This window comes from Semicossyphus pulcher, unplaced genomic scaffold (assembly GCF_022749685.1).
Source record: "Semicossyphus pulcher isolate SPU_LCO1_2020_fin unplaced genomic scaffold, fSemPul1.0.p SCAF_6, whole genome shotgun sequence".
Classification (NCBI taxonomy): domain Eukaryota; kingdom Metazoa; phylum Chordata; class Actinopteri; order Labriformes; family Labridae; genus Semicossyphus; species Semicossyphus pulcher.
In genome coordinates this window covers 12,849,556-12,876,272 of record NW_027211737.1, presented here as the reverse complement: position 1 = coordinate 12,876,272, position 26,717 = coordinate 12,849,556, and the positions used below count along the sequence as shown (strand labels likewise).

General features: G+C 42.2%; 2 protein-coding genes across 6 annotated transcripts in view; one reads left to right on the top strand and one right to left on the bottom strand.

Annotated features, from left to right (window-relative positions):
• Nucleotides 1-183: 183 nt before the first annotated feature.
• atxn2 (ataxin 2) lies at nucleotides 184-20,463 on the top strand. 5 transcript variants are annotated; one of them, XM_069682815.1, is made up of 26 exons: nucleotides 184-753; nucleotides 2,239-2,269; nucleotides 2,601-2,660; nucleotides 3,047-3,118; nucleotides 4,540-4,690; nucleotides 5,561-5,575; nucleotides 7,192-7,316; nucleotides 7,483-7,574; nucleotides 8,044-8,232; nucleotides 8,862-9,034; nucleotides 9,369-9,617; nucleotides 12,056-12,241; nucleotides 12,343-12,522; nucleotides 12,654-12,761; nucleotides 12,923-12,993; nucleotides 13,109-13,473; nucleotides 13,598-13,661; nucleotides 13,774-13,920; nucleotides 15,173-15,190; nucleotides 15,799-15,865; nucleotides 16,650-16,843; nucleotides 17,877-18,003; nucleotides 18,110-18,301; nucleotides 18,389-18,600; nucleotides 18,808-18,985; nucleotides 19,621-20,463. In XM_069682815.1, the coding sequence occupies exons 1-26, from the start codon at nucleotides 644-646 to the stop codon at nucleotides 19,647-19,649; spliced, it is 3,405 nt and encodes a 1,134-aa protein (XP_069538916.1). In that variant the 5' UTR covers nucleotides 184-643; the 3' UTR covers nucleotides 19,650-20,463. The 5 variants fall into 5 exon arrangements, with proteins under 5 accessions (XP_069538916.1, XP_069538918.1, XP_069538915.1 ...); XM_069682814.1 differs by having other exon boundaries at nucleotides 185-753; nucleotides 15,799-15,871; XM_069682817.1 differs by lacking the exon at nucleotides 15,173-15,190.
• A 2,093-nt stretch (nucleotides 20,464-22,556) lies between these two features.
• The window catches only part of sh2b3 (SH2B adaptor protein 3), a 54,532-nt gene continuing 50,371 nt past the window's right edge, over nucleotides 22,557-26,717 (bottom strand). The window contains exon 8 of the mRNA XM_069683818.1: nucleotides 22,557-26,541. Coding sequence (XP_069539919.1) covers nucleotides 26,216-26,541 — 326 coding nt within the window. The 3' untranslated portion in view covers nucleotides 22,557-26,215. The remainder of the gene's footprint in view (nucleotides 26,542-26,717) is intronic.

The following is a 26,717-nucleotide window of genomic DNA, read 5'->3' as shown; positions in this document are numbered from 1 at the left end:
CAGCCGTTGAGGATTCATGGACTTCCTGGAAATAGTGCCATGATGTAGGTGTAATTTTCTAAAACAAAGAGTATCTATGCGTTTCTTTTGGTGGTCTATGTAAAATATGGTCACGTTTGTCTTTTAAGCAGACTGATGCTTTTCAGAGAACATAGTGTAGGAATTGTCGGTTATGATATGAGCCGTTACGCCTTTCATATATCCCTCCGCTGTTTTTTGTGCCCTTTCAGACTGTTTTGGTCTTTTCGCTGTTAGCAACGGAAAGAAGCCGAGATAGCTGTAAACCCCATTTTGAGATAATCGAAAAATTTTGTTAGGATTACACAACAAATTGACAAGAGGTGTAACACCCGTGTTTATTTTGGAAGAGTGATTGGCGCGTGTTGTCTTTTTTTTTAATACTATATTTTTTCCTGTTTTAATAGGAATTGTACAGATTGCTAATTTAGCTAGCAACTGTTAGCCAACTAGCTTCTTAGCATAGCATCTTCCTCAAGAGGCACATTGACATTAGCCTGCAAGCTAGTCAGATCTTAGGATTGCTAACGTTAGCGAGCTGTCACACAACCACACACCGTCCCATCGTCAAGGAATTGCGGTGTGAAGCTGGTCGTTTTCAAACGCTGTCTTTTATGGGATCACCATGTCAATGAAGGCCGGTGGAAATCGCAGCAAGCCCGGCGGTGGCAACACCGCTGGTGCCGCCGCCTCCGGTGCCGGAGGAAGCGGCGGGGGAAGACAGAATATGGGCAGGTCTGTGGAATTTAAACCTTAACATGGCAAAATAAAAACACACCAGTCGGAGTGAATGTGGCCAGTTTACAGTGCTTGTACATGGGCACGTCCAATAGTGACAGTTTTGAGAGATGACATTCTAGTTAAGTGGTCCAAAACTAGTATACGTGTTAGTGAACGGTATGTGGGCCTTGCGACGCGTTGGTCATCCAGCGTAACGTTATGCTGTTTAGCTAGCGAGGCCTGTCTGCTTGTTCCAATAATGTTGCAACTTCGACGTAACGTTACCTCCTCTTGCACTTTAGATTAGACCCACCACCAGCTCTCTGACTATGTATTCAGACTTTGTTTTTGACAATCATATTTCCCCACATGTGTGTAGCAGTGGAGCTGCTTGCCAAGTCTCTAATATCAGTTCACTATCAGCTTGGAGTCAATTTAGCTAGCGTTAATTAGCCGTTTGACAGCCCATGCTTGTTATTCAGTGCACTTGCCTCATTCAGTATTACAACAGCTAGCTAACGGGGCAGCCTGGGCGACTTTTTAACCTAAAAGACTGCCATATAGCAACTGTGTTTGTTTTCATTTGACTGTCTTGTAGCTTGGTACTTTACCGCAATATTGCTGCAACGGGTTTGCCAAGAAATTGATATAAAGCGTGTGGGCGCACGAGAGAAAGGGGCGGGTGTGGAGACGAGGGTGAGGAGGAGAAGGGGGAATTATAGACCGACGGGCTTTCAACCTTGACGTTGCGTTGCTGCTGCTTGTGTGATATAGTGTCCTTGAAGCATGACATTTCTATTATATGTGGTCCTAAGATAATGCTAACACATACTGCAAGTGCACGAGCTGCATGCGTATTGTGGCTTTTTGTGGTGTTAATACGGTCAGGCTTCTATTCACCGGTCACTAGGACAGTACGTCCCATTCATTGCGTAGGTTTTTATCTATTGAGGCCGTGCGAAGAAATTGTAAATTAAGATTGATCCAGATCGACTCATGCACAATAAACCACACTATTTCATTTCGAAATTAGTAGGATAATCTTAAGCAACCGAGATTTTTCAAGTGAGCCTATTACAATACTTACTACAATGGATATAATGTAGGGAAAGTGGCCATTGCCTACATTGTACCGTGTGTGAATGCCTGGCTACGTGCCAGCTGCTGAACAAGGTGCATTTTAGGACATGCTTGGGGAAAAAATGTAGGCTATTGAGTGTTTGGCTGGCAGCCTATCTAACATTATTCTAGCCAGCAAAATACCTTGGAGTCTGTCAGAAATGTCCAAATTTCCAAACAAATATGCACAACATTTCTGTATTTTTCATTTTTTTAGCAAAAGCAGTTTTGTTACATCTTTTACTCTTACACCGCTGCCTCCTGAGCTTTCAATCATTCAGTTGCACGGTTGCGCACATCACAGAGTGCTTTGTTTCAGTATGTACTATCTGCTAATGATGATGGTGAGATTGACACCATTGTCATTTTTTTTTCTTTCAGGGGAAGACACAGTGGTAAAGGTCCTGCAGCAGTAAGTGTCTGATTTATTCTCATAAGTCAAGGCTGTCACATATGCATCTATCATTAGATGTTTGGTTTACCTGAGTGCAGTATTTTATCAAAGAATATAAGCTTTTTGAATCCCCACACTCTTAAGTTAATGCTTCTTATTTATTCTGTGAAGCGTTTTTGTAATGCATGCAGGATGGCATAAAATCTGCAAATAATGGACTGGAAGAATGGAGAAAGTATAAATGCAGAGGTTGATATCTGTTTTTTGTAGTATGTCTTATGAGTGGAACAAATGTCCAGGGCGTCAGTGGCTGTAAAAAAAAAAAAACATGTTTTTTTTTTTTCTTTAGGTCATTTTCAATGGTGTATATGCAAATATGAGGATGGTCCATGTTTTGACTTCAGTGGTGGTATGTACTGTGTCTGTCAGTTTTTGAAATTATGTTAATAATGATGAATAGAGAAATGCACACAGTTGCAAAAAATAAGCCTTGTCTGAATCATATTGTGAATAATGCTTACTGTAAATGAATTTGTAACAGCAGTACATTCTGCAGTCCGTCTCTGACCACATGCTGTTTCTTCAAAATGTCTACACTGCTATAAACATAGCCTGTGTGATTTGTGGAGACAGCTGGGTGCAAAAAACAAAGCAGAGATTGATCAATCATTTGTCTATTTTACAGCAGATGGCTTTCTGAATGAATGTTTTTTCTGTGTGTAAATTTAAATTGACACTTTATTGGATGAGCCAGTGATTCATACAGTGAATAATGATACACATATTTACTTATAGGGGGCCAAGTGTGAGCTGAAAGTGAAAAACGGAGCAGTCTATGAAGGAGTATTTAAGACATACGGTCCAGAGGTAAGGATCACACATAACGCGATGCTCTTTATAGGTGCTAATATGGAGCTCGATCTTTGATTTCCGCTGTAACAGTAATAATGATTCAGGTTAACTGTGCAGGGAAAAAAAGTGCCCAGCCAGCAGTCAATAGCAGCTTCACCCCTGAGGTAGCTTAGACAAAGATCGCCCTTTCTATCTTTCCTTTTATGGAGGAGAGGTATGTGGCCCTTCATCTTCCCTTTTAGGTTGAAGTATTTCCCGTTCTATCTCCTGTGGGTGAAATTACATTTTGCACAAATGAAAAGCTTAACTTGAGCAATGGGCGAAGTTTCTTACCTGTATTTTGGCTTTAACTTCAATTCTTCATGGAATGTCGGTAACAAATTATCCCCTTCTTTTACACCAAACCGCAGGGTTGTTTTTATGTATCTTTGTGTCTGTTTAACAAGGTTGTGTGCCTGAAACGTGAGTAAAGCTGGCAGGATACTCTGAAATAAATAGAGATTGGTGCCCTTGCAGGCAAACTCGCCACTTTGTTTTGAGACCAAAACAAAGCTGCACATTTGGCTTTTATTACCACAGTGTGCGCAAGCCGAACAGTCAAACATGGTGAAATATTCACCCAGCTGTACAGCCCTCTGTACACTGTCTCTTTGTCAACAGTGTAATCTTTGGTTGCAGGGCCTGTGTTTTCAGTTTTCTCCCATAGCATTGTACTAGTTTTTGTTTTCAGAAAATTGGAGGTCATGTCTGCTTCCATTCTCATGCACGAGCTCCTCATTCTGGTGTGAAAGCCAATAAATTAGCAGAAGGCAATTAATTCATGTCAGTCAAACTTTTGTTTATATATGCCGTCAGCCCAGGAACCCAGAGAGGGTTTCCTGTAGTTAATTTTTACGCAGGCATACTGGGCCAAGTTGGCAGGTTTTCAGTACAATCAAACACACCGAGTGATATATTTGACGAGGCCCTCTTTTCTCTGGTTGTGCTCAACCGGATTATTTTCATTATCTATTAATCTCTTAACCCCTTTTTGTTTTGAATATTCATTCTTGAAGCACATAAAATGTTAGGAAATAGTTGAAGAAGGCTAATCACAATTTCCCAGAGCGAGATTGATCTCAAAAGACCTTCAAATAGCTTAACTTTAATAGTTTTGTCTTACCAACAGTCAAAAATGAGAGTATACTTAATCCACAACAAGACGCCATGAGGGTAAAACATCAAATCATCCGTAAGAAGCTGGAACCAGAGACTATTCAGCATAACTACATAATGAATGCACAAAAAAATAAATATTAAAATACTATACAGTTACTGCGATGATTGATGATGGTCCTGGTCGTCCATGTCCCATGACTCCTTATGTTTTCTGCAGATAGTTAAGGCTGTAGTTCAGATTCCCCTTTTATCCAGTTTAACAGACCTTTCTCCCGCAGTGTGACCTGGTGTTGGACGCGGCCCACAGAAAGAGCCCCGAGCCGAGCATAGCACCCAGGAAGGAGGATATTGTTGAGAGCATCATTTTCAAGGCCTCAGATGTTGTAGTGGTGACCTTCAAAGATGTGGACCTGAATTTTGCCAGGAAAGGTACTGAGGGCATTTATGTTGACCAGTATTATACAGGTTCACATACAGCCATCTTTGTTAGTGTTGTACATACTATACACTCATAAAGTAACACAGTCTAACTAGGTTAGTTTCTCACTTTGTATTCATTGCACACACACAAAAGCAAACACATGCATGAGTGAATGCACGTCAGTATGCACACACAACATATTGATCTTTTTCAGTCTGTATTCACTACCTTGATGTCACAGAGGCTTTGCCATAAGTTACATCTTGTGTGTCTGCTACGAGTGGCCAGTCATTGAAGACTAATGTGATCTATTGATTGGTCAGAAGGTTGCCCTGGCGCAGCAAGGACACTCAATAAAGGCTGAATGAGTCTTCTTCATCTAATTCATCTTGACCCACACAATTCTCATTTGAACGATAATGGACTGTGTGGGAGGGTTTTTCATTTTGTGACAAAGAACAGGTGGAAGGTGTGACGGTTGGACAGTTGTTTCACTGACAGGAATATTCTCCATGTTCTCATGTTCTGCAGAGAAGTAAAACATGTAAAGCTCCATTGCTAAAGTTAGTGATCTTAAGCTTATTTAAGCTTTATTTGCATGGGACTAGTTTTACCAGTGGACCCTATGTGATTTAAAATGTAGTTCTTTTTTTTTCTTTTCTCGAAAGGTACATTAAGAGACACTAGGAGAAACCACACTCAAACTGTTAAAAAAAACAAGGCAGAATTTTCATTTACAACTTGCACCTACATGATACACATCCTCACACTGTCGAGTAAGAAGTCAACTGTTGGTGTGATGGCCAGTCAGTCATGTATCTGTTGGTCCATCCTCTGATTCTCTGTCGTCTGTCTGTCTCTCCCCTCCGATGGTCTAGTCTCCTCCGACACAGGTAATATATGGCTGTTTTCTCCTCTCGCACATCTCTGTATGCACCTAAAACAAATCTGTGAATCTCTTCTTGAAGCTTGAGGCTGATCTTTTGCCACCCTTTGCTGCATTTAAAATCCAACTTCATGATTTGGGGGATTTTGGTATATGTATATAAGCTATAAAAACAAAACAAAAATCAAGTACTTGATGCAGGTTTTTCTTGCTCCATCTTTTGACCAGATCCTTTGTTGTCTTTTGACTGGATGTTGCTTTCGGTGGAAGAGTTGCTACTTGCCCCTTTAATACACAGTTAAGTTAGGCCTTTACTTTGGAGGTCAGCAGAGGCTCAAAATAGAGGCCTATCATAGCCATGACATTGGACTTTATACGTAAGGCCTCATGCTTACTTATGAGGTATTGAAGGAGGTGTGGGGTATATAAAGTTCAGAGTGTAAAATGGTAAATGTGGTAAATTAATACTTGTTTTATTTGTTGTATCATCTCAGACAGACGTGTCCTATATAAATTAGTCCTATCGTTCAGGGCATTATGTTATCTTCCTAAACACGGGGTGTCTTCTGTGGCACTTGCCTTCAAACATTCTGGACCAGATCTTACTTTAAATCAAAGCTAGACGGAAAAAGGAAATTATAAGCATATGAATATGATTCCATTGAAAGCAACAGATTGAAATCTCATGTCGAGCACGAGCACCTAAATCTGCTTCCTGAGCATTGTACGAAAAATCAAGCTAAGACAGGATGTTTAATTTGGTTTGGTCCTGAAGTGCTTTGAGGTCATGTAATTGACTGCAATCTAAATGCATGTTTGCTTACCCCTCACTATGGCCACATTTGATTTATAAACATTACTTTATGTATGATCCCCTCAATGGACAGTGTGCATAGAGCATTCCAACAACCTCTACTAATATAATCCAGGCGTGCCCAACTGCCTGTGTTGTGCCAATCTAATATTTCTGAACTTACTCTGTGCCAGAAATGCCGGGATGAGTTGGGATGGCTGAGTTATGTAACTCCAGGTGGCTGAGATGCTTTATGCACGAAGTCCATTGGTGCCACTTCTGAGAATTTGAGAGCAGACTTGGGCTGACATGAGATGAGATTTCCTTTCAAAAAATATTTGGGGGTTTTCTTTGAGCATGCCTGTCCCTGGCTTTAGGTAAGCCAACCAAAGTATGCAAGTCCTCTTAAAGGTCCTAAAGAATGTAATATTATGTAATAAATAAAGTGCATTCTGTAGCAGCCTGTGATAGTGATTGGAGAGAACCTTTTTATTCTTTACAAGGTTATTAACATTTTGTTAGTTTTGCCAAGGCCAGCTCAAGAAGAACTCAAATTATTCTGAAAGGAGTTTTCCGAATCCAGTCTGACCCTTGTCTGGTTGTGAGTGGGTGTGCCTGGTGGACCACCCTTACCTCCATATAGCACTTTGCTGCGAGAGCTTGTGCCATAAGCTCATGAGGCATGAGCGCTTTCCTGCATTTACAGTGAGAGTGCAGCCATGTGACTGTATACCATCACGAGCTTCTCTGAGTGTTTGTGTATGGTTGTGTGTGTGTGTGCGCGAGGCCGTCTGCTTTACATAGATATGTGTTCTTTGTGTGTGCCGCAGACAATTTCACAGATGCAGCAGTGAGCAGTAGGATCAATGGCGAGCATAAAGAGAAAGACTTGGAGCCTTGGGATGGAGGCGAGACCCACAACTCCGACAGCCTTGAGTCCCTGGATACAGATGTGGTATGAAAATAGACACTAACTCAACGCATTGATGCTGCACAGTGAATGGAATCCATACAAGCCTTTTATATGGTGACTTGTACATTTGACAGTAAAGGTTTGAGGTTGTTTCGTCTGATCTGAAATTCTCTCCCTCTCTCTGCTCCTGTCTCTCTCCTCACATCAGTCAAACGGCTGGGACCCCAATGACATGTTCAAGTACAATGAGGAGAAATATGGAGTCTTGTCTACATATGACAGCAGCCTGTCCACATATACGTAAGCTTCTATATGTTCATATGTGTCTCTGTCTGTGGAATCTTAATGTCATGCTACTAATACAGTAATAAATACAATTTTTTAAATATGAAACATGTTTTCAGAGGATATTTTTAGAATCATTGAGGCAGCACTCCAGCTAGTGATGCTTCCTGTGCTCTGCTTAAACAGAGAATTGAGGCTGTGTAACATTGCTACTCACCTGGCTCCAATTCCGCCAGCATGCCTCACCATTTTCTACAGTAATCAGTGACTTATACCTAGATTCAATAGCGATGTAACCTCTTGACAGAGTGCCTGCGCAATCTCAAGTGACATATCACCTGCAGCTTCCAACCTAGTCATATGTTATCATCCTGTTAACGCAACAGAGCAACACTGCATGAAAAAAAGTAAAAACCTGGAATCAGGTCTTCCCTGGTCACTCCATCACCCTGCTGCCCTTGTCTGACCTGAGCTCGTTTCCCAGGGTCCCCTTGGAGCGGGACAACTCCGAAGAGTTCCTCAAGAGGGAGGCGCGTGCTGCCCAGCTGGCGGAAGAGATTGAGGCCAGTGCAACATACAAGGCCCGTGTAGCCCTGGAGAACGACGAGCGCTCTGAGGAGGAGAAATATACTGCAGTGGTGCGAGGGGAAAGGGAGCCTCACACACTCAGCAGGTGAGACGGGCCACGTGTACAAACTTTGGCCAAGATATACTTCTTGTAAGCGGTGGTATGTGTCATAGTAGATGTTGCCCTTATGTGTTTATAGACAGTTAAAAACAGGGTTGGCTTAGCACCTAATTGATTCAGCAGCTTTATTGTTAATGTTTGAAAATGCCATTGCACAATAAAAGTATTAAAAAAAAGAAAAGAAAAGAAGAGAAGCACCTATTTACCAGCACGGCATAAACCATAATGATTTACATTTGCTTTATACACACGTTGCACACCAAATATTAGAATTATTCTTTAGGACATTCACAGTTTAAGTGCAAAATGAGAGCACATGTACAGTTTATGCATAATTCTTGCAGACCTTTGGGGTGCAGTAGAAAGGCTCAATCACAGGCATAATAAGAAAAAATCAAGCCTTTAAGGGAGACAAAGTAGTTTCAGCAAACTCACTAAGTAGACAGCAGCTGTTCCCAGAACAAATACTTCTTGGTAATTAAAGAAAACATGCTCGTTTTGGCTGATGAGATGTACTTAGCTTAATGTAATAGAGAGCAGAATTAATTCCTCCCCCATGTTATCTTAACTCTTGTCTCTGCCTGTATGGTATCTTTGCGTTTGTGTGCGTGCAGAGAGAACAAGTACATTCCTCCAGGTCAGAGGAACAGGGAGGCGATGTCATGGGGACCGGGACGTCAGAATTCCCCTCGTCTGGCTCAGAGCTCAGCTGGACCATCAACTCCTCGACCAGGACCTCACGACTACAGTCCCAGCTCCGGGGCCGACCAGAGGGTGGTCAATGGAGGTACGGTCAATACATCACATACAAACCTTATACAACCCAACGAAATACTTCTGAATGTACAAAGGCACATTGGTTGGATGACCCCACTGTGCTACCGTTTACTGTTTAAGCTGGTGTCTGCTTAAGATTAGAGTCTCTGTGAAGTCCAAATTCGTTAAATAATTGTATTCTTTTATTTTACTTTTAATTAAATCAGTCCTGCCTTGCCGCTCCTTCTCATGTTTATTAATCATCCCCCTCTTTCTATTCCTGCTATACTTTAGTTTTTCCGACTTAAACTGGTTGTCATCTGCTGGTTTTCATCCTTTTATCATTTGTCCTTCCCTCCTTTTAGGTTCATCCCATTGGCCCTCACCCTGTCCGTCTCCTTCCTCCCGCCCCCCCTCTCGTTACCAGTCTGGCCCCTCCTCCCTGCCTCCTCGGGCGACCACGCCCACCAGGCCACCCTCCAGACCCCCCTCTCGACCTTCCAGACCTCCCTCTCATTCATCCCACCCCTCCTATCCCTCCTCCTCATCCTCCTTTTCCCACCATGGGCCCACGTCTCCAGCCAACACTCTGCCTAAACGCATGTCTTCAGAAGGTACCCACATCAGTGTGGAGTAGACCTGGGCAAAGGCATGAGTTAAAGGTGGACGGATTGAGTTTGTCATGGAAATGAAATCCCCATTGCCATCATGTTGAAATAAGAAAACTACTCTCACAGGCCCACTTGCCCAGGTCTAGTGTGGAACAACACAAATAGGTGAAGTTGCTTTCTGAGGCTGATTTGGGGTCAGATTTACAATTTGCAAACAAATGGAAATTGTGAGGATTTAGTAAGCCACAAGGCTGATCCTTGGTCAGTCTCAGGCAGCTTCATCTTGGCACGTGGGTGCACCACGATGTGTGCTGTGCTTCCTGTTTAGCAAGAGTTATGCCACCAAAAAACACTATGACCCAAGTCTCTTACAATGTGTTCTGATAGAGAAAGCAAGATAAGGAATAACTGAACTTGTTATTGAGCTTTTCTTCTGCTAACCCCTTCTGCTAATGTATTTTTAAGTCTGTTGCATCTTTGATGACATCCAGCTTCACTGTTGGCCAGAAGTTTGATCTGTTGTACCTTTTAATGGCAACCTACCTTTATTTAAGCAACTATGGAAGAACAACAAAAACAACAAGAGAAATAAGTTACTGTTAAATTGAATTATGAATATGTATTTATTCAAGCTCTCTGAAAGGAATCATGACTAAGCCTATCACTGCCAGATAAATCACTGTTATTCACAGCATACAGGAGTTTCAAAATGTGGCGCTGTAGCTTTATTTATGTGCTCGTGCACTGGTAGTCATACTCTTTATAGTAGAGAAAACTGTGCACATCTGTTCCATAGGACAGGTGTGTAAGAGAGGAAACAAATCGGTCAAAATTGCAAGTAAACTCCCGCACACTGTCCAACTTGCTGAAAATACATTTATTTGCTTGCAACGTTTCGGTGCTCGATCTTCATCAGGTAGTGTTTGCCTGATCGAGCACCATGATGAACGTTGCAAGCAAATAAATGTATTCTCTGCAAGTTGGACAGTGTGCGGTTTAAGGGCCCGATCAGACAGAGCACGTTTTACAGGCTGGAAAACGCGAAGCGCACCGCACTGCCTTTTTTGTTGAAGCCTACGGTTAAAAAAAGAGCAGCTGGCTGCGCCTTTTTTTTCCCCCTACTGTTGTTAAGGCAACCACCGAATCATTAGCTGCCATTAACCTAACCGTTATATTGTAAACTGACAGAAGGCCCGGCTCTCCTTTCATCCAATTGGACAATCAGAAAAAAACGCTCATGACGTCGGGCGCTTTTCTGATTTGAGTTTTTTCAACTCGAGGCGCTCAGAGCGTTTCCTCAAAAAGGCGAGGCTCACCAAGTGGAAAAAACGCGAGGCGCTCTGCAACGCAAAAGCAGCACGCAAAAAGCCTCCCTCTCATTGAAAACAATGACATAAAAGCTGCCCCCGACTGCTAAAACGCGCCCTGTCTGATTGTGCCCTAAAGGTGCTTTCACACCTAAAGTCCGTTTGTTTGATCCGAATCAAAGACCAAATTGTTACAATGTTGCATTTTGCCTCGAGTTTGCATTCACATGGCAGCTTTTACCAGCAGACCAAAAGTTCTGATGTGCAGGAAACTGCTTTCACGATTACCGAACCAAACCGCACCAGGTGTTGAACCGCACCAGAGTTCGGTTAAAACGGACTAAATGCTGTGCTTGTGAAAGCGCCCTAAGTGATACTTTTTATGTCAACCAGCAATTATTTGATAGCTGCAGCTGAAGGAAGGAGCAACCAAAGCGTTAATAGTAGTTAGATACAGTGAGCTCCTCTCCCCAAAGCCCTCTATTGGACTTGTCCTACACGTGCATGTACATATGTATAGGGGGAAGTGGCTTTGACCTTTTTTTCTTTGGATACTTTCAGATTGTATTTTACTCTTTCTGGGTCATTCCCTACCCCAGCTTTAAAACTAAGTACGCACTTTAACCACTTAGCCCATGTTGCATGTTAGATCTAGTCAGCTGGAGTACTGGGCTAAACTAATTAAGTGCTGCTGTCCACATACTTGGAGTGTTTATACATTACAAATGTTTTCACAGTGAAATGGAAAAATATTTAACGAGTGTTTAGACACTTTTCATCAAACTGCACAAACTCTACTAAACAGTGAATTCTTTTAATACTGGTTTCCACCTCACCTTCTGTTTCCCCACTCCTCATCTCTCCCCTCACGTGGTTGTTGTTTGAAGAGTGTGGTGTGTTGTTGATCACTTTCACAGGATCGTCTGCAGTTTCTCCATTAACATGCATGTTTCCATATAACATTTTTGTATAATGTGATGTTTGGACCGTAGTTTAAGATGTAATCAGTGCAGAGTTTTTGTGAGACACAGGTGAGTTAAGAGGGAGTGCTTCCCGGCAGGCTGTTAGGATGGTGTTTACCTCTCCCCCACTGTCTGTTTATAGGGCTCTCTGTCTGTCTTCCTTCATTTACAGGTCCACCCAGAATGTCTCCGAAATCCCAGCGAACACCTCGTGCTCACAGAGTGCCACCCTGCCGGACCACTGGAGTCCCTCCAGGAGTGGATTTAATTTCCCACAATGCCCCTGGAGATGTCCCAGTGACTCCACCAACCAGGAGCAGCTCCTCTGGAGGAACATGGTCATCAGTGGTTAGCGGAGGTAAATCACTTCTTTCTGTTCTTTGTCATAGTGTTTTTCATTTGTGAATTTCTAGTAACATAACATGATCGCCAAAATCTAATATTTCCTCCCCTCCTCAGCTCACAGACCTCGCTCCCCCCGACAGAACAGTATGGGTGGAGCCTCCCCTGGCTCCTCCTCCCTCCCGTCACCTCAGACAGGAACAACTCCCGTGGAAACTGCTGCCACACCAACGTCAGCTTCCTCTCCTACTGCTGCTAGCCCCGCCCCCGGCATGGTTGCCTCTCCTTTAGGAGATGGTAAGCTCAAAGTTTTGGGTTAAGGATGTAAGAAATGCTGAGTGGGATATGAACTAACCAGTTTCTGTGTACTTGCCGTAGGTTCTGTCACTGTCTGAAAAGAGTTAAGTGACTGTTCTGTTCTTTTGTAGCAAAAGATTGTCGTGTTCAGGAGACGAGACAAACATCCCCAACAGCCAACAAGGAGAACATTAAGCCCTTGGAAAGTTCACCTAGTATCACCAGACCAGTCTGTAAAGGTACAGAACGAACTGAACAGCTGTATATTGCTTCAGAAAACACTGCTTGTTGTGCATATTTTAAAGCCTATGGTTCTGTCTAAAAACAAGAATTTCTTCATCTTTATCTATGACTGAATGGCTGAAACCATAAAGCATATCTCTCTCTGCTCACATTACAGGACCCCCTTCTATGGCAACAGACCACAGAAAACAAATAGATAATTTAAAGAAATTTAGTGTAGATTTTAGGGTAAGTATTTTTCCGTTTCCTCTTTAAATAAATGTTAAAAATCAATAACCTCATGTTTTTGAGGTTGCACCAGAGCTTGTGTGATCCTCTCCTTATTCTGCTTTTCACCTTCCAGTTGCAGTCTAGTTCAAACTCAGATCCTGCCTTTGACCAGATGATGACCAAGCCTCCCAGAGATCCAGCAGACAAGCCTAAAGACCTCCCCCTGGACAAAGCCTCCGCAGTGGGGAGGGAGGGCACCGACGAGGGCGTTGTAGTGATTACTGCAGGCACCCCTGGTGGTGTCCCTGCTCCATCCACCAACGCCACCAACACCAGTAAGCCTGGCAGCCCTGCTGCACTGTCCCCGTCTCCTTCAGCCCCAGACATGAAGAGGGCGGGGCTAGATGTGACATCACAGGGAGTTCAGACGACAGCCACGTCCACATTCAGTGGACCCAAGCATGAAGAGAAGGAGGAGAAGAAGGAGGCTGTACAAGAGTGAGTGAAGACACAGACTGTACAGCCCATCTAAAACTATTGAGCCTCTTTGATGACGATAAAAACCAAACAAAATGATGCTAATGACTACAGACTGATCCTCTCTCTTTGTCTCTTTCTGCAGTCAAGTGAGGAAATCAACCCTGAACCCGAATGCCAATGAGTTCAAACCCAGATTTAATACACAGGTCAGTTTATCCTGCTGCTGCCAGACTTCACTGTGTTAACACCTCAAACTGAGACTGTGAGTAAACTAGTTTTTTGTCTCTGTCCCTCTCTCTTCTTATGCTACTTCTTCAGCCTAAACCAGCCAACACCCCGACGCCTCCCCGGCCTCAGGGCCAGCCCAGCCCCTCCATCGTGGTTCAGCAGCCACAGGCCGTTTACGGCCAGACGGTCTGCTTCCCCCAGATGTACCCCCTCACACCGGTCAGCCCTGGAGTTCAGGTGAGACACACACCGGCATGCTTTAATGTGAAGCATGTAGACAAATGTGATTCTATTTTGTTATACAGTTTCTATTCCGTGCAGATCATCCTGAGCACATAAAGTTCATTAAACAAATAACTAACAGCCATCTCCACAAAGTCTTCCAACTTCTCAGCTTATGTTTGTCCTCATGTTTCTTTTTCCTTTTCTGTATTTTGTTCATCTCTATTGCATGCTGATATTATTTTATCCCATATTTCTATACTTATTTTATTTTGAATAGGGCACTACCTCGCTTTAGTGCTACAGCACATTCTAATATCAACCTACATACGTTTTTTTTGTTTTCTTCTTTTTTTCCCGATCAGAGTTTTCAGTAAGCACCCGCTGTTGGCAGGAAAGGACACCTTTTCCAGCTGATTTCTTTCTTAGTGTTTCTAGTCATGTTTTAATTATGTTTTTTAACTATAACATAAACGTTAACAAAGAAAAGTATAGTTAAGTTAAGGGGGAAACAAGCTGAGTTAAAGTTACTGGCAGCTCTGCATGCTGCAGCCCCTCCTGATGTCCTGTGTTCACCAAAGTGCATCAGACAACTACTGATTTTTTTTTTACTTAAAAGTTCTTTAGTCTGTTTTTTTTTTTACCAGTGGTGATCACTGTTTTGGAGAGGAGGAGACCTCTGCAGATAATTTAGTTTCCTATGAAACCTTGTGAACGATAAACACTGGAGGGTCATTTGAGATTTGTTTTGTAAGTTTACAGCCTGCCATGCTGTGGCTCCTGCAGTGCTGTGTGGATAATCACACCGCTGAAAAACAAAACAGATATTTGATAGAGTCCTCTTCACTGATGACTTGAATCATTGAGTCTTATTGGCAGCCCTAATCGTTACATGCACTTCTTTCTTTCTTCTCCTTGGTTAACAGAACATTTGCATCTTCCATCATCTTTCTTTCCCTCTGTCATCTTCCAGTCGTTGATTATTTTTGCTTGAATATTTTACAAATGTTTAGGTTAATATTTGGAAGCCCAAGCTTATTATTATGATGTAAGACTAACAATTTCAATCTCTCTAAAAGCGGTTATTTAAAGGTTTTTTGATGATATCTAATCTGTAGTCATAAGTCTATATCTTTCCTGTGTTGCTTTAAGAAAAACTTGGTGATCCAACATCAGAAGTGTAAACGATAAAATACCTTGGTGAACAACTAAAGAGTGGTTCTCTTTCCCTTTTCTCCCCCTCCTCCTCTCTCTCTCGCTCCATTAGAAAAGCATAATATGGAAGGTTTGTGAATTTTTTAAATCCTTTTTGTTTTTTTTTAAGGCCAATCAGTACTGAGATGTTTTGCTTGCTTGTTGAATTAATGCCATCAGATGTTGGTTTGCCAACTTCTTATTGCAATTCATTATAAACAGTCATCACAGATGGACTTCTGTAACGTCATCTAATTTCTATTGGCTTCATCTGTTTACTGAACAAATGGCTGTAAGCTGATAGGAGTGTTAGCCTCTATGTCTCTGCTGCAGTAATGTTTGTAATAGACATGCATGGACTCAAATGTTAAAGAGTTAAGGAATGGAAGATGACAATTAGTGTTTGGGTTAAAGTCACCTTTTTTTGCCTGATAGACAGGTATAGAATATGCATGTGGCCCCAGGTAAGAGATAATTCCCACAATCTCACATGCACATGTGCTTATAGAATATGTTATTGTATGTGTTGGTGAGAAGTTAGCGTCACAGTTGAAAGCTGAAGAGCAGAACAGACGGGTTGTAAGAGACAACAGAGCAGAAATTCATCATTTTAGCTGAAGGTTGGTTTTTATTCTGTCTTGAGAATATTGAGAATAAACATGTTTTCTTCATCCTCACCCCCTCCCTCCCTCACTCCAGTCTCCAGCTATGTACCAGGTTCAGATGCCTCATATGACAGTCAGCCAGTCTAAGCCCTACAGACCAGGTAAAGGTGAGCACAACCTCTGCTTTCTCTCCTGCATCTTTCTCTCTCTCTCTCCCTTACTGGAGGTTATGTGGCTGGTCCAAAATATATATTTTTATTTTTTATATTCAGGAACCTTTTAAGTATTCACATCCTAGATCTTGGCACGTTCACAATAGCAGATTTTGTCTTTAAATGGTGACAAACGACCACGTTACATTTACATTCAAGTTTTTAGGAGGATTTTTTTAACTGTAATGTTGCTTGACTCGCTTTGTTTTGCATCTCTTTTGTTTCGAAAGACCAGTTTTAAAGAGAATGTATGTAGGCTTAATCTCTTTAAAAGATTATGCGCATATGAATGCAAAGTCTGTAAGCAAGTGACCAAGATTTTGATTGTTGTAGTCCCATTAGTATTTGCTACTCATGTTTCAGTTTCATGCAGGAAAACAGAATGTATGGAGGGCAAAACAGGCAATATGCATTGGCTAATCCCAGACGTCCTCGGCTATCGATTCAGCTTCTACTTACCTAAACCGATACCTGCACATGATGTAGGTAAGAGTCTGGCTGAAGGATGAGGAAGTATAGCAGGGATAACCAATTATCTGGTTATCTGGTTGTTACACCAGAGCAGGTGCTCTCATCTTTTTATCAGTTGCCTTTTATTGGAGCCAATTCAGTTAATAATTTGCATCAAACCAGCAGCACCTTTTCTCTCTCATCCATTATTCTCATTAGCTCAGATTTAAGGGATCTTAAACAAAGCTTCTTCCACATATAATCTCTTCACATGAACCTCCAGTACCCAACATGCCCCAGCAGAGGTCAGACCAGCACCACCCGCCTGGCACGCCCACCATGATGCACCCAGCTACGGCAGCAGGACCACCTATTGTAGCACAGAGTCCCGCCTACTCTGCCCAATACTTCACCTGCAGCCCGCAGCAGTTCACCAGTCAGCCGCTGGTCCAGCAGATGACACATTACCAATCACAGGTGAGATTTACTTTCTTATTACCAGAATCACAACAATTCAGCCTTGAGCAGCTTATTCAGCAGTGCCCAGGCCCCGACGGGCTCCTCTATTAGGAGCCATATGTAACAATTACAGTTACCGTGGTACCATCAGTGAGTGCTGGCAGTCTTTATGTCTCCCAGCTGTTCACTAGTTTGTCTGACAGATGAGTGCGGCCCTGCAGCCTGACAGGGTGCCAGCGTTTCATCACATCTTATTTGTGGAGCTGAATGCAGTCTCTTACTCCTGATGTGTTGTTTGCTGTTAGCAAGCGGGCAGGACACAGAGGCAGTTAGGAGGCTGGCTTCAGGGTAAAATACATATATACAACACATATTGATCATGGTTGAGAATTAGTTTTATGGGCATTAACATCAAAGAAACCATACTAGAGATTAGGTTCCAATGCCAAGAAGGTTTGTTTTATAAAACTGAAGTTCTTCATAAAGTACCGTCTTAAAGGAGCAATTTGCCCCCGTCAAAGCTGGTGTTCTCTGTAATCAATAGAAGCAATAATATTTGAAATTGGCGCCATAGCTGTGGAGAAATAGGACTGAGGTTGAAAATTGGAGCACTGGCCCTTTAAATCGGGAGATATCCAACCAGGAGAGGAATCTTATGCCAGCTTTTGGTCCATAGTGTGTAAGATTTACAAAAAAGTACCGTGGTAAGATACCCAGTCCTAGACTAGGATTACACTATGTGGAGCTTTGTCCATGTCCAGTGTCCAAGTTTTCCCTGAAGGAAGTCTCCTGCTGCTTTCTTATAACTGGCTTTCGGTCTGTGTGCTGTTAATCTCTGTAAGAGTCCGACCTGGTGGCAATGGTGACATGCAAAATACCTATAGAATTAATCTAGCCAAAGGTCTGGTTTGCTTTTGTAGGTTACACAAAGGCAGTATTTAATTAAGCAGTTACAAAAAACTCTTAACAGTATGTTCAAATGACTTTGCTAACACACACAGGCTCTAATGCTGTGTTGTCTGTCTCCCATGTGTCCTTGTGTGTCCTCCAGGCGCAGCATGTGTTCAGTCCTGTAATGCAGGGCAGTGCCAGGATGATGGCGCCTCCCACGCACGGCCAACCCGGCCTCGTCTCTTCCTCAACTACACAGTACCCAGAGCAGACACACACCATGTATGGTAAGTGTGTCCAACACTTGTGTATGTTCATATGAGAGTGTGTTGGCAGTGTTTCTGTACTATTTCAATACTTTCATCCTCACTAACACTGTTTCCTGCCTCACAGTGTCTCCAGGGCCAATGCCTCAGCAGTACCCTCACCCCAGCGCCACCTTGCACCCTCACCCACAGCATCCCCAGCCCTCTGCTACGCCTACAGGCCAAGGTCAGCAGGGTGGTCCCCCACAACATGGAGGTCCTCCCAGCCACCCAGCTGCTAGCCCAGTCCAGCACCCACAACACCCGCAGGCAGCAGCAGGTGAGTATGTTAAGGTTAGAAGCTGTGATTGTCCTACCTGAGCTGGTAGCGTTGTGTTTCTATTTTTGTGTGTTCTGTGTGTTGTAGCGGCAGCAGCGGCCCAGGCCCTCCACCTGGCCAACCAGGCCCCTCAGCAGCAGATGTACTCGACTTTGGCTCCCACGCCCCCCTCCATGACCCCGGGGCCCAACCCCCAGTCTCCCCAGGCATCGTTCCCCTCTGCCCAGCAGACCGTCTACATCCACCCGCAGCAGGTGCAGCACGGCTACAACCACAACCACATGGCACACGTGCAGCAGGTGAGTCACAACCTGCCCTCAGCTGGCTCAACAACCACAGCAGCTCCCGCCAATTAATGAGAGAGGCAGTGTTTCCTTAAATGAGATTTATTCCGGATTAGCAGAGTAGAGGAGCTGTGACTGATTTTAGTGTTGTGGTGTTGATGCCCACCATTTCATCTTTTTAATGAACTTCTTCTTCACACTCACACCGTCTGTCCCACTTAGGCCCATATGCAGTCTGGTATGGTGCCTTCTCACCACCCGGCGCCCACCCACCCCACCATGATGCTGATGGCTACCCAGGGTCCTCCAGGAGGTCCGCAGCCCCCCATGCCCCAGACTGCACTTAACCCCATACCTGTTTCTTCCACCACACATTTCTCCTACCTGGCACATCCACAAGGTATGTTCTGTTTAGTAAAGAGCACACTCCTGCTGGACGTGAGAATAGCATGTCTTTGTACCATACTAGCTGCTTTTCATGTATTTGCACATAAAGATTAACCTTTTGTAGTGCTGGTTAATGTTTAGTATTAAAGTGTCATTACTCTCTGAACAAATTTACTCAAATGCAGTATAGATGATAACTGCCTACATTAGCTGTGATGAGTCACAAGAGTGTTGTAAACTGTGACAGGAATAGTTGCAGTGACATCAGTAGGCCAGCCGGATCTGACTGTCTCATAGTAGATCTAACAATGGAATCTGCCAGACTGACAAAAGGCTCTGCTCGCTCATTTGTTCTAGAAGTGTTTGTTGATGAGATATAATGAAGAGGTGAAGTCCCGACAACTGTACAGTGGTTGGACTTTCCTTTTTACTGTCTGTCCCTACTAATAGCAACATAGCTAATGCTAACCAGCCAGCTTTACAGTAATATCAGACAAATGTCTCGTTAAATAAAGTGAAATAATAAAGTGTCTCTGCTATTTTTTAAAGGCACATAAACAAATGTGATCAAACACATGTAAAAGGGGTTTTAATGCACACTCTGAATGCATAGTCTTACATTTGCCCCATTTTGTCTGGTCCCTGCAGTGCAACCTCATCATCAGCAGCAGCTGTAGATAGAGGGCGCCGGCGAGCCGAGGGACCCGCTCTGCGTCGCGCTTTCTCAGCCAGAGCCTTCATAACCAGGCGATGAAGAGAATGAGAGCCCTCCCTCTCCTCTCCTTCCTCATCTTCATCAGACATGCTTCACATCAGCTTTTCTCTTCCCTCCCCTCCCTCCCTCCCTGACTAGGCAATAAGAGAATGTTAACAGGTTGATGCAGTGACATGTTTTAACGAGCTAGAGAGTTGTAACGGACAAGACTGATCTTATTCAGCCCCTGTTCACAGACGAATATCTGCAAAACATACACACTAATACACTTATAAACAAATACCCACCCACACACACACACATTTTCAGGGGTCCCAAATTGCAATTTGAATCAGCTTGCCAAGTAAGATGTGAAAGAGAGAATGAGAGAAACTAATCAGTGAGAGTGAAGAAGAAAATTCAACTGGAACTTGTTTTTTGTCTGCACCTTGTTATGAAAAAAAGAATCTTCCAACCTTTAGACAGTATTAATCTTACTGTTTATTGCTGCTGCTATGTGCTGCGTTTGTTTCCAGACTACATGAAAAGTTTCTAACCAAACTAAAAAAAAACGAAACATGACAAGAAGCTTCCTGTGAAATAAACACGTTTTGGCAGCCAAGAGGACAGGAGAAACGTTATTTATGAAATTATAAAGGCTGAGGTGATCAGATCCCACTTCTCACCCGACCCTTATGTAACTTTTAAGTTAAAAACTTTTACTTTGTAGATAATATAAATAATTTAAAAAATGAGCAAAAAAATTTAAAAACAATAAAAAAGTTTTAAAAACTGAATGGCTTACTGTGGTTGCTTTGCATTGTGGGTTTCTCATCTGTGCTTTAATCATCATGAACATATGTTTTTCAACCAGTTCCACAGACACTGTCCTGCTTATAAACAATTCTTTATATCAGTGGTCCTCCAGTAAATACTAGATATCGGTAAGCAGAACTTTTAGGTTCCCAAAAGGGGATTTGAGTGTTTCTAAAATAGTTTTTTTTTTTACGTTCTCTCCAAAATAAAGCCGTAGAACTTAAATACATATATGATATACTCCCATTTGAGTCATGTTTGCTAAAAACTACAATGCTTAAATCACTTTTTACAGTGTTTTTAAAGACTTTATTCTTCATTAAGGAGGCCTGGGACCAAAAGCTTCATACAGGGAAAAGAAGAAGAAAATATTGACAGTCAGACTAAAGCATGGTTTCTTTTGAGCTTGCAGGAGCTAAAAAGAGCGTTACTTGATCAATAGAAATAAATCTGCAACGCTTTTCATTTTTTACTAATTGAGCAGAAATGCCAAATTATAAACCTGTTTGGTCATTGACTGGCCGGCCGTCTTACTTGAGAAGACATCACCCTGGGCTGTGGAAAATTGTTTTTCTGAGGTTTATCCGACCAAACAATGATCTGAAAGATAATCAGCGGATTAATCGGCCAGCAAAATAATCTTCAACGGCAATGATGTTAGAACATTGTGGAGACTAAAATATGGCAAAATCAAATCAAATGTTATTTGTGTAGCGCCAAATCATAACCCGAGTTATCTCGAGACACTTTACAGAAAGAGCAGGTCCAAACCGACTCTTTGTTATGTTATTTAAAGAGAGGCCCAACATGAATCACCATGAGTAGCACTTAGCAATATTCGGCACATTGGCAAGGAAAAACTTCCTTTTAACAGGCAGAAACCTCGAGCAGAACCAGACTTATGTTGAACAGCCGTCTGCCTCGACTGGATGGGCTGAAAATGGGATAGAAGGAGATGCAGGATAGAGACAGGCAAAGAGAGAAACAACAACATATGTTCTTGTTACATGAACAACAACAGGTAATACATACTTATGGTTACAATGCCAGTAATAGTGGTACACTTACCTTTGTTATTTGGAAGAACAAACTCGGTTCAACGCTGTGGTCTTAGGTGTTAGCATCAGCTTTTAAATGCATCTGACTGCCTTCATCATCACTCATCAAACGCCCGAGCTAACCCCTTTAATGAAGACCGTTGCAGTTTAATGTTGGTAAATGGAGTTAATGTCCTAATATTGAATATGAAGTTAAATTGTCTACCATGGTCGTATCAGTCAACAAAATAATCGTCAACACAAAATATACTTTCTAGATTTAATACGATTATTTGTAAGATAAATCTCCATGCTCCAAGTTATCCTCTCAAGATGTTGCTAACTAGACCGTGGTTAACAGCTTAACCGTTAACCCTGTCTAAACCCTGGATATTGAAACAAACTGCGCAGGTCATAAAATCTTGTAATAACAGTGTGATAACGGTGATGACAGGTAAAAAATATACGGAAAACTCATATTCAGGTGGTCTAAATCTCCACGAATTTGTCCTGCCCAACACCTAGCTAAAACCATAAAACTTTAATTTCTTCAAAAAGTGATTGTCAAAATGGCAAACGAGACAACAGAGCACCTTTATTAATGTTCCCTCTTTATACACATTTTAATGCAGGCCAGAAGTTTCTCTGTTTTAGTCCTTAATGGGTAAGCTTTAAGCTAAGCTCCTGGCTAAAGCTATGTTCTTAGCTAAATGACACACGTTAGCTTTAATTACAATTTCCTGTCCGGCTAGCATTAGCTAACTCTGGACAAGACAGCAAATTTCCAAACTATCCTTTTAATTTGAGGAACATTGTCAGTCAGCTAACGACTATATGTTGTAATCATATTCTGTCTTTTGATGGGAGAGGCTAAGGCCTTCATTAAGGCAGTCGCCACTTCATCACCTGAACAGTGAATATCTTGTTCTGCATCATCTTATGATCATTATTTCACTCGGGGCTAAAAAAACCCCCAACAAAATACAAGACCACAGAGACAAACCACAAATAGATCAAAGTACCTTTTTTTTGTTAGGTTTATTTTATAAAAAGTCAAATATACAGTTGATATATATTTAATATAATTTAGATGCATATTACTGAAAGGGATTCAAACAGATTTTAAAAGCTGGGGGGGGGTTTCATTTGCTGTTGGGGTGAACTGGAATGTTTACAGTGCTAAAAGTTAACAAACAGGATGAACAGTATTGAGAACACATTACATTCATCACAGGACATTTCAAAATAAAACACACGGGGAGAATTAATGTATGACTGGAATGGATGTTGAGGATTAAAGACACCTGAGGTACTACTGGATTTTATTTTTTGCAGACAAATTGGAGTGAACCATGAAACAATTTTATAAGCCATAAAGCAATAAGAAAAGGTGGTCGCCCTGGTTTTAAAACAGCTTTTTTTTTCTGTGAACTTTCGCATTGGTCAAAAAAAAAAAAATTTCAGCTTATGAGCAGATGCAAACCTTGAATTCTAACTTAATAATTCATCTATGTAGAAGCCTCCCATCGTTCCCTACATACGCAAAAAGGTGTGAAGCACTGGGCATCTCTCAGATATTGCACTACACCACATCACACCCTGACCTTTCAAAAAGGGGAAAAGCAACAGCAGCTTTCTGGCAAAGGCACAGTCCTTCTCCCGATGAAAATGATAAATCAGCAGAGAGAGGGAACTGATAGTCAAAATATTCATTTTTACCGTTGTTTTCCTTTAGCAGAAATTAAACAGAGGTGTTATGGGATTTGATAAGACTTGACTTATAAAGGCAGGAAGACCAACCGTACTTTTGCCAAAAACATCTTTGTTTTTGTTCCCCTTACAAACACTAATGATGTCAGTCTTGATCATGATGATTCATAAAAAGAGAACTACACAACCATTGTAAAAAATCTTCCATTGGTATACAAAGCTGACTTATTGCATAACAAGAGGAGTAATCACAGCGGACTTACTCTGGTCATGTTCATGAGGAAATGAAGGAGCATTTATCTTAATAAAAACAGGAAACTACAAGGATTGAAAGGGCAGAGAGACAGACAGAATCAGGTCAAAACCCTACATGAAGCGCTGAAGCTTAATCTTAATCAGCTGCTAAAGTTAGTGTTGAAGCAAGGTTAGAAGACAAGCACACGAGTCTTAGCACACAGCTAATGGAAGTGAAGCTTAAATTATTGAAACACTATTACAGAAAAGTGAAGATTTCAGCACTGGTGAGGGTCACGACTGCTTTACGTGTGAAGTGGTCACTGTTTAATGAGCTGTTCTTTGTTTTTTTTGTAAGGAGAGACAAAGCTGATCAAATGGTGGAAACAACAGAAGTTTTCAGCTCTTTCAGAGGACTTTGAGGGAGCTGGTGTTGGATGAGATGAAACACCACAAACAGGTAAAATAGCTTGCTTTGGTAAAGACTGAATCTTTGGATGTATTCTTTACACGACCTCCAATAACAACGTAGCTCTTGACAATAAAAGTCACACCTGAGATGAGTTTTGCACGTCTGTTATAGTCGGTGCAGCTTTAAACTGGTGGTTTTAAGGTTTGATGACAACTCAGAAGGCACCTCAGATTATTGATTGATCATAAAATCCAGTAAAAGGGCACCAGGATATATAAAATCAAATTGCAGAGGAACCAGGTCGAATCATTGGTGAAGCCTCTCTTAAAAACATTGTTAAATATAAAAATATATCATCTTCACAGTCCCCCCTCTGTGTTTGTGTTGGCTGCTGTCGTGAAGTTGAACAGGAAAATACCTAGAAAATAAATAATGCTACTGTGAGTGTAAAAAAAAGTAGAGTTCAAGACGAGATGAAACTCCCCGAAACAAGATCTGCCTGATGAAGTTGTAAGAAAATAAGTGTGTGTATCTACAAAGGCACTTGTGTGACTTCAGTGTTCACGAGGAGTCTCATCAGGTCTATGTCTACTTTTAAGAGCCCTTTTTAAGATCTAATGAATGAAGGTTTCAAACATTTTAAACCTACACTTTGGGATCTTTTGTTGAGAAACCACACAACTGAAAGAACAAATCATGTCGGCTGTGTCAAAAACCTGACTTCAAATCACTTCCTGCTTGGTTTTAATCTGCACAAGGAGTGTTGCTCTCCTCGCTCTCTTTGGACGCCTGTTTCTGCTTCATGTGAACAAAATTCACCTTGGGGGTTTCAATTCTTGGAATACCTTTCATGAAATTATTGCTACATAATCAATATTTCATGAGTAATTTGTAACACTTTGAATGGGTTTGCACGGGTATTGTGCCACAGATTACCTCCACATGCTGTTGCTGTAAGAACAAAAGATAAACATCCTGCACACAGAGGCATCACTCCTCTTCTCCTGATGTTGTCACACCTGTAAATTAAGTAGCACAAAATACCTTTTGTGACTTGAAATAAATAAAATGTGTCAGAAAAGGTAACTTTGTATCAAGTGTTAGAAATTATATGTTGTAATAATCATAATTTCCATTTGTCCATTTTCCATACTATTCTTCAGGGTTATATTGTGATGATTTTATTCAAGTTTCTTTGATTTTGTGGCAAACAAATATTCCCATGTACCCCTCTGTTCTAACTCTAAAGTGAATTTTGAGCACATAACGTCTTTGGTGTTTGAAATGTGACATGTGACACTTTGGGAAAACCTCCCGGCGAGTCTGAGGACAGAAGTTCACACTCAGACTTTGTGGGTGAGTATTGTACCGGACTGACATCAGCACAGCGATGCTGATTAATCACACTTTCAATCAGCTAACAGAAAAACACACCCAGACACAAACAGCGACATGTTCACTGCTTTGGTAAAAACAAGAATCACTTCTGTCGTTGTGTGTGTTTGCTTCAGCGAAGGTTTGAAGGAGGAGTGGGCGAAAGAAGATCAATTTCTAATAACAGCTTCCCAACTGACTCGAACCAACTTTTTACTTTCATTTTCTTATTTTTCTACAAAAGAATCTGTGTATAGAAAAAATACACATTGTTTTCAAAGTGCACTGAAAGCATTGTGCACTTAAATATATAATAGTCGCAATAGGAGGACTATCTAATAGAGTGTGTAGTCACTCTAAGATAGAGTGCTTTTCATTTGTGTTTGTACAAAAAGTTGGGAGTGTGCTCCACACTGGATCTTGTGTGTGAAAATTAAATGTTTTTTAAATACTTTATGGAGCGCTTGATTTTACAAATTTCAAAGGCTGTGACTTCCCAGCGGTTCAGGTTAAGTGCCAAAGATGTTAAATGAAGCGCACCTCTGTGAGTTCACCAGAGGAGAAATGAGGATAAAATATTTTCTGGAGGACAGCTACGCGCGTGGCTCCTCCTCCCTCTCCTCAACAACAATAACACTAGAGTGTCATGGTGAACACTGGTGTAAAACACCCAAAATACATTCACTGTGGACACACAGAGGAGGTTGTGAGGGTCTGACATCTGGTACACACACTCCCAAAGTGAGTGTGTGTGTGTGTGTGTGTGTGTTGACAGACACACACACATTAGTCAGACTAAAATCTGTTTGCTCAAGTTCATGAGTCTGCTATCGTCACATTAGCATCCTGCGCTCTCTGAGAGTCTCACAAGCCTGCATGAAGCTGGGTGCAGGTAACAAGATGTGTGTGTATGATCGTGTGTGACAGCTGTCTGTCAGAGGTGATGAAGGTGTGTGACTCTGCATGTCAGAGCAACATGTACTGGTTGTCAATCGCCCGCTTGCGACCTCGCTCGGGCTCCAGCTCGTAGTCCGAGTCCCGCTGAGGGAGGTGGGGGTTTGGGTGGCGGAGCAGGGGTCTCCTCCCCACAGATTCGCTCCGACGCAGAGGAGCGGGGACAGAGGGAGGAGGGTCAGGGGCGGGGTTGGTGCGATTAGACGGGCGGGTTCCCGGCTGGGAAACGGAGCTGGTGCTGGGGGCGGAGCTGCGAGCCAGGCTGCAGTGAGCCAGGCTGGGCTCCGAGCTCCACCTGTGGAGGGAGAACGGGACGAGGAGAGCGCCGGAGAGCTGACCTGAAGGGGAAAGAGGAAACGAGAGTATTGGTGAGTACAAAAACAACTCCAACTTCCTGGTTATTTCCCTGTCACACTGAAAAACATAATTCTGAATCTAACTGTGGTTAGTTCTGGAAAATCTTAGACCGACTGAGGAGACTCTGTGGAAACAGCTGATCTGTGACTTAAATGGT